The sequence below is a fragment of the Eublepharis macularius genome, chromosome 10, assembly GCF_028583425.1.
Source record: "Eublepharis macularius isolate TG4126 chromosome 10, MPM_Emac_v1.0, whole genome shotgun sequence".
NCBI lineage: Eukaryota > Metazoa > Chordata > Lepidosauria > Squamata > Eublepharidae > Eublepharis > Eublepharis macularius.
This window is the reverse complement of record NC_072799.1, coordinates 89,907,011-89,914,572: the sequence shown is the minus strand read 5'-3', so window position 1 is coordinate 89,914,572 and position 7,562 is coordinate 89,907,011. Positions and strand designations below refer to the sequence as shown.

Sequence of the window (7,562 nt, the reverse complement as noted above, 5' to 3'; positions counted from 1 at the left end):
TTTAGGATGGGTATTGGAAAAAGTTTCAGGCAATCTTTCTTAGCAAAGGTGTCAGACTTAACAGATAGTAAAGAGTCCAGTAGCACCTTTAAGAGTAACCAACTTTATTGTAGCATAAGCTTTCAAGAACCACAGCTCTCTTCATCAGATGCATCTGAAAAAGAGAGCTGTGGTTCTCGAAAGCTTATGCTACAATAAAGTTGGTTACTCTAAAGGTGCTACTGGACTCTTTACTATTTTGCAACTACAGACTATCATGGCTAACTCCTCTAGACTTACCAGAGATTGTTTGTAGGCTTGTAAATGAAGATGTATGTAATGTGTAGATTTGTGTTCTCGCTAAGCATTGTAGCTTCAAGAGGACATGACCCTTCATGGGATGTAGGCGAGCCTACAGTGCAGTCCTAGAGAACACAGTCCTGGGAGTCAGCCCCGTTGAATAGCTGATTGCTGAGTAAAACTGCTCTGGACTGCATGGAAGTGTGTTCATTTCGCCTGTGCTGACAGGCAGCGTTTCTCCAAGGTCTCGGAGGTCTCTCTGCTCTGCTGCCTGAGTTCCTTTAACTGAAGGTGCCAGGAACCGAAGGAGGTACCTTATGCATGCAAAACAGTGTGGGTTCTAGTATAAAGCATTGCTCCTTACTGCAAGTGTGTTATCACATTCCAACGTTTGGAATCTAATGAATTCATTAGTATAGGGGTTTAAACAGAGCATCTTTAGATCAAAAGCTATTTTTATTATTGTTAAATATTGCTGAATTCTGAACTGTAATATCATTACAGTTCACAGGAACACCGTAGACCCTAAAGCCAGTTTAAAACACATTGTTTATTGGCTGCAGATGAGCAGTGACATCAGTAAATCACATAATTGGTATAATTAAGCCAGCTAAAGTTAGTCAAGGGGTTCCAGTTACAGCCCACCCGTAATGCACATTTACTGGGATGTTTATACTGACTTCAGGGGGGGCTTATTTGATGGAAATGTCTGAAGATTTCCCTTCACTTTTCAGTATGTTTACAGCTGGTGTGAGAATCTGAAACAGTAATCCAGATGAACCACTTAGTAATGTGTGTTTTTGTAAAGTCAGAAAGCAGGTTGCAGTAACCCCTGTATTCAGGGGGATTTGCTCCTCTGTAAGGATGCAGTTCTGTTCTATCTGCTTGAGTGTAAACCTCTCCTGAACTGCGGGGCTTACCATAAGGCAGGCCCATTAGGAGAACAGCCGCACGAAAGATGCCCTCGGAGTCAGCCCCGGCTGCTCACTCCTCGCCAAGTGCGCGCAGGACCGCAACCCTCCCGCGGGCGGCCCGGGTGAGGGGCTGGGTGCCGCCCCGCGGGGTATTTAGGGGGCGTCGGCGGGCGCGGCGCGGGGCGCACACGATGGCCGCCTTGGTGGACGAGGCCATGGAGAGCTACGTCTACCCTTCGTACAGCCCCTACTCCTACCGCTACCCGCCCGCCAAGGGGAAGGCCGGGCCGGGCGCGTGGCGGCAGCGGGGCGGCTACTTCGCCAGCTACGGCGAGAGCGCGGCGGCGGCGGCGGCGGCGGCCGAGTACTTCGACAACTACCAGCGGGCGCAGCTGAAGGCCATCCTGGCGCAGGTCACCCCCGGCCTGACGCCGCGCCTGCGCCGGGCCAACACCAAGGAGGTGGGCGTGCAGGTGAACCCGCGCCAGGACGCCTGGGTCCAGTGCTCGCTCGGGCCGCGCCCGCTGCTGCTGCGCCGTCGGGCCGCCGGCGCGCCGCTGGAGCAGGAGCAGGGCCAGGGCAGCCCGGTGCGCGGCGCGGGCAGCCGGCCCGTGCGCTTCCCCCGCACCATCGCCGTCTACTCGCCCGTGGCCTCCCGCCGCCTCACCGCCTTCCTCGAGGAGCCCGAGCCCCCCGACAGCGCCAGCAAGGCGCCCGCGCCCGGCCCCGCCCGCGCCAGCTGGGAGAAGCCGGCCGACAGCTCCGCCGAGCCGCAGAAAGACGAGTGGCCAGAGGCGCCGGGCCCCGACGGCGCGGCGGCGGCGGCAGCAGCCCCAGCGCAGGAGAAGGCGCGCGAGGGCGAGGCCGAGGGCAAAGGCGCGCCGGAGAAAGAGCCGCCGCCGCGGGAGGAGCCCGCGCAGAGCAAGACCCGCGTGCGCTTCCAGGTGGGTCGGCCCGGCGGGGCCGCGCGCCCCCTCTGGGCAGCCCGCCAGGCCTCGCGCGCCGGCGGCGAGAGTCGCGTGGCGCCAGAAGGGCGCCCCCCCAGGCCCCTGCCCCCCGGCCCGCTTGTGCTGCTTGGGGCTGGAGAGCTGAGCCCCTTCTGTGGCCAGGAAGAGAAGGGCTCGTTCCTGCTGCTGGCCAGAGTGGCGCGCTCCGCCAACGTTTTCAATAACACAGCCAGCCGTATTGGTTTGCATGGCTTCAGGACGGCCCGTCTTTCTCCCCTTTGGGACCCCGAAGCCACTTCCATCACTCGCCACATTTTATCCTCACAACAACCCTTTGTGGTCGGTTAATCTGAAAGAGCGAGAGTCCAAGCTCACCCAGCGAGCTTCCACAGCTGAGGGGGAATTTGAACCTGGGTCTCCTGGAGGCAAATCCTCTGCTGCAGCCGCTCTGCCGCCAGGCTGGTTCTCTGAATGTTCCCTAACCTGCAGAGGTTGCGAGTTCTGCAGAGGGAGACGCGGCTGCTTCGCCTCCCTCTCTGCTTCAGACGGCTCTCCTTTCCTGTGGGGAGGAAAGAATTCCAGAGGAGCTGAAACAGCCGCCTGGTTCTTTGGGGTTGCCTTGTTTAGGGTTTTTTTTTTTTTTAAAAAAAGCAAAGGTGCCTGTCCGGCGTAGCCTTCTGTGCCAGAAAGAACGGTGGCTTTGAGTTCACTCCTTGTTTGGGGAGGTTTGCCTTGCTAGGTGTAAGCAAGCCTGGAGTCCCTTGTAGAAGGTACACGTTTGGATGAATTCGAACTATCCAACCTTGCTTGATTGGGAGAGAATGCCAAATTATGTGCTCAACCATCAGCTGTCTGGAAAGAAGCAAAAGTTTTGCTTCCGGGAAACTAGTGGGCTCATGGGAGTCATTGACCCTTTCCCACAACACAAATGTGTATGTATACAGCAGGGCTTTTTTTCAGCAGGAACCTGGTGGAAGTTCCAGCACCTCTTGAAAATGGTCACATGGCCGGTGGCCCCGCCCCCTGATCTCCAGACAGAGGGGAGTTGAGATTGCCCTCCGCGCCTTGCGGCGCAGAGGGCAATCTCAACTCCCCTCTGTCTGGAGATTAGGGGGCGGGGCCACCGGCCATGTGACCATTTTTGCCAAGGGCGATTTAAACTTTTAAAAAACTCCCCCCCTTGTTCCAGCTGACCCAAAGTGACTTCATTGTGCAGTCCTGAGTTCCACCACCTCTTCTCTCAGAAAAAAAGCCCTGGTATACAGTAAAGAATGTAGGAATCTCAGGTATTCAAGGACTGTTACAGTTTTACATACCTCTGAACACACACAGATCGGTGGGGTCTCTTAGTTCAGCCTCCTTGTCCCAAGGCGTGAGCGTCTGAATGTGCGGCTGCGGCTGCGGCTGCTGCTTTACTGACCCACCCTTTTCAACACAGGTGGCCCAAGCAGGTGCTTTATGGCCATCTTGAGAGAACCTACCTTTGATCAAATGAGTCCTCATGAGAGAGAATATTGTGGAGGAAGTCATTTGCTGAGGCGGCCCCTCCTCCTTTGGAGTGGGGGTGTTAAGGGGAAGGGAATGGGCTAATTTTGCTTTTAACAGAGTTGCTGTGGCTTTGGTTGAGGGAATCACATTTCTTGGGGTGGGGTGGGAGCAGCATCGGACCCCAGGTTCTTTGAAGCAGCTCTCGGTTGGGCTTCGGTTGTTTCATGTTCTCCAGATCAGCTGCGTTGCTGCAGCAGTTTTTTAAGCTGAGCGAAGGGTAACTCTTGATACGTGCTCTTGTACTAAGATGGTTTCCCTGAGCCTGGGCTTTAATCTCTGTGCTGTCTAGTTTCTGGAGCAGAAATACGGCTACTACCACTGCAAGGATTGCAACATCCGCTGGGAGAGTGCCTACGTCTGGTGTGTTCAGGGCACTAACAAGGTACGTTTGTGACTTGGTGGGGAGGTGCACGATGTACTTTTTATTTTATTTCATTTATACCCCACCCTTCTCCCCAGTTGGGGCCTAAAGTGGCTTACATAATTCTCCTGTCCTCCACTCTCCCCTCCCCCTCACACAATGGCCCTGTGAGGTAGATTAGGTTGCGTGTGTGTGACTGGTCTAAAGTCACCTACCTTGGCAGAACAGATAATTGAATCTGGGCCTCCCAAATCGACAGTCTAGCCACTGTACCACACTGGCTCGTAGCATTTTGGTGAAGTGTTTCCTTCATTATTGTTTGCTATTTATCTACAGGTTTATTTTAGGCAGTTTTGCCGAACTTGCCAGAAATCTTACAATCCCTACCGTGTGGAAGACATCACCTGCCAAGTAAGCAGTGATGCTTAGAAAGCCAACTAACGCAAAATTCTTCAGAAATCCCAAATGTTTTGCTAAACTCAAAGCCAGACCTCAATTTACTGTTTGTACTTGAATGCGTGTGCCCTATAAATACGTATGGTTTTAGAAAGTAGGGAATTTAGAAGCAGAATTCTGTTTGCTCGACGGCTGCCGAGCTGCTATCAGGGCTTTTTAAAGAGATGCACATTCAGTTGTATTGACAACATAGGTGAGGCATTGCTCAATTTGGTGTTTGTGCCACACTTGATGTGGCTCATGTGTGCACTCTTGATCCGTTCCAGTTCCTATATAGCAGGCCAGTTACTGATACTTTTAACTAGTACTGGTTAACAATTTATTGCACTTAATTTTGTTCCCAGAGGGCAAGAGGTCATAATGGTAAATTGCCCCCACTCTTTCAATGTTGGCTTTGCCATTAATGTCTTCTGTATTGGCTTCTTTCTTTAAGAAACTCAGGGTGGTATAAATATGGATTCATGGTATCTGTGAACCCTGTGAAGTTTTGTTCTGAGCCTGGCTCAAGGTTATCCTGGTAGCTCCATGGATATGCAGGGATCTGAGCCCAGTCACCCTTTATGCAAAGTCCAATGTGTTTAAAGCAGGAATCCTGATCTATGTTAGCCTTGATACAGAAAAGGTTTTTGTTCTACATCAGTATGGGAATTGGATATGAGTTCTGTTACAGAGTACAGCTTTAAGGAGTCTGCCATTTGAAGCTTTAACTTGACTTCTTTTTTGAAATTACTCATATTTAAAACCTTTTTGAGGAGTAAAGGGGGGATGCCTTAACCTTGGAATGGCTAAATCTGTTCAGCTTCTCATCTAGAGACATATGCTACATTCCTGTCAACATAGAATTAATCCAATGGGAATGTTACACCATCTTGTCTGTCTCTGGTCACTAGGACAACTTCTTGGAGAGTAATAGATTGATATTCTGCATGTCCGTGGAAGAGAAGTACTTGGGTCTGCTATGTGTGAACAAATACAAAGGAGTCGTTGTGAACTAGCCCTTGGCAAAATTACAAAGCACATTTATTTAAATATTGTATAATCCCTATCTGTTCTAAACTTTACAAAGAGTTTCGTCTAGATCTGGCGCTAAAGGTAGTTGTATATTCTAACATATTTGCAAACGTGCAAGACAATCCACAGTATGGATGCTGATACTTGGACAATGCAGTAACCTTGGTGATTATAACTATTCCTTCAAAGATTGCCTGTCTGTTGCAGAGTTGCAAGGAGACACGGTGCACCTGCCCTGTGAAACTGCGCCACGTGGACCCCAAGAGACCCCACCGCCAGGACCTCTGCGGAAGATGCAAAGGCAAACGTCTCTCGTGCGATAGTACATTTAGTTTCAAATACATTATTTGAGCAGGGGGGTGGGGTGGAAGAATTCTGAATATGAAGGTGTAAGGAGCAGCAATTTTGTTTGAAAGTAGCGAGCTGTAGTAACGGAAGGCTTGCCGATAAAGCTGCAGTAAAGCAACTGCAGGTCATAACGCAACCGAATGTCTACCTCGTCTCTTAATTGTATTAAGAATGAGAGAGAATCTGCTTGATACACTGTGGTGAAACAAGATTCTCTGTATTGTATCTGGGTGAGAAAAGCAAATTCAGCAATTTTGGTTTTTGTTTTAGGGAAGGAGCTTAGTTAAACCAGCCCTGTCCATCTAGGTGAGATAAATAACATACAGCAGCCTTTTGCTTGCTCGTTTTTTCCAGGGATGCTTTTTCTTTGCTATCTAGCACATCCTGAATGGTCCCATAGTGGAAATTTTCACCGACAGTCTTTCTGATCAGGGAGATTAAGTTATAGGAGTCAAATTTACTTGTGGAAATGCTAGTTCTGAAGCCTTAATGGGCAGATACAGAAAGGGAGAAGTAACTACTAATGGTAAGTCTTGGGGCCAGTAGCACGTCTATGCTACTTTCTGAACTTCTGAGCAGTCTATTAAAGGAGCACACACAGGTGTTTGAAAGGCATTTGGTAAACTAGACAATGATCCTGAGCCAGTAAATTGGATTAGAGTTGTATGCATAATTGTGGGTTACCAGTAAGCGGAATAGACACATTGTACATTATCTCAGAAGTTGACCAGTTGAAATTAGAGGGACTGATTTACTTGTAGGTTAGTGCTAGAATAAATGCATCTGAACTCTTGTCCTGAGCCAAGATGGTAAATGTCATTAAGTTCTTGATAAACTAGTATGTGATAGCTAAATAAAATGATCATGACTGTACATTTCTGTTTATATCATTTAATGGAAATATCTTAATCTGTCCAAGTTTAAGATGTCAGTTTCTTAGTCTTTAGATCGTGTGCTTTAAGTGTTTCACATTCATCTAGACAACTCTCAGCAGTAGGCCACTACTATCCAAACAAGAGCAGGTATAAGGATTTCCCTAAAACAAAGTCTGATTAAGGTGGCATTTGAGCCTCACTGTCCAGTCCCCATTCTTGACTACTGAGCTTCACCAGTTCTGAAAACAACTTTTAAACTCTGCTTAATCAATTACTGTCCTGTATGTCTTGACAAGACGAGCACGACTCTGTATATTTCAGCTGCCTAGTTATTTTGCTTTTGCATTAAAGTTACAATTATGTCTCCATTTCAGATGTGAATTCAACAACTTTGCTTTGTGTGTTTAATGCTTTGCAAGTAGAATGCCTGAACTGTGTGCGAGTGCTCCAGCGCTGCTAAGGGACTCCTGTATGTTGATCATTAATTGTTTATTTATGTAAATATAACCAACCTATGAGGTCCGTTTCATTGGATGCCTTTTAGACTAATAAGAGCTAGTTGTTTTACATAAATTACTCAATAAATGTGGGCAGGAAAATCATAATTAGAGAGTAAACAGCCAGTAACCTTTTCAAGAGAGTTTTTAGGGCTCCTTGTTTTGACATGTTGTCTAAACCTTAGCAAGAATTTCACTCTTGCAGTCTTGGGCAACAACATTAGAAGAACATGCTCTGAACTTTAGACTCAGGGCACAAAGAAGGATCTCTGAAGAAGATCTTAATTGGGGGAGGGTACTAAGTGATCCTTCAGGGACCCTGGGCC

The 7,562-nt window shown here is 48.7% G+C and overlaps 1 protein-coding gene across 1 annotated transcript; it reads left to right on the top strand.

The window, feature by feature from the left end:
- The first annotated feature begins 1,384 nt into the window (after nucleotides 1-1,384).
- ZAR1 (zygote arrest 1) lies at nucleotides 1,385-5,867 on the top strand. Its single transcript, XM_054990518.1, has 4 exons — nucleotides 1,385-2,137; nucleotides 3,978-4,070; nucleotides 4,386-4,460; nucleotides 5,724-5,867. The coding sequence occupies exons 1-4, from the start codon at nucleotides 1,385-1,387 to the stop codon at nucleotides 5,865-5,867; spliced, it is 1,065 nt and encodes a 354-aa protein (XP_054846493.1).
- Nucleotides 5,868-7,562: the final 1,695 nt, after the last annotated feature.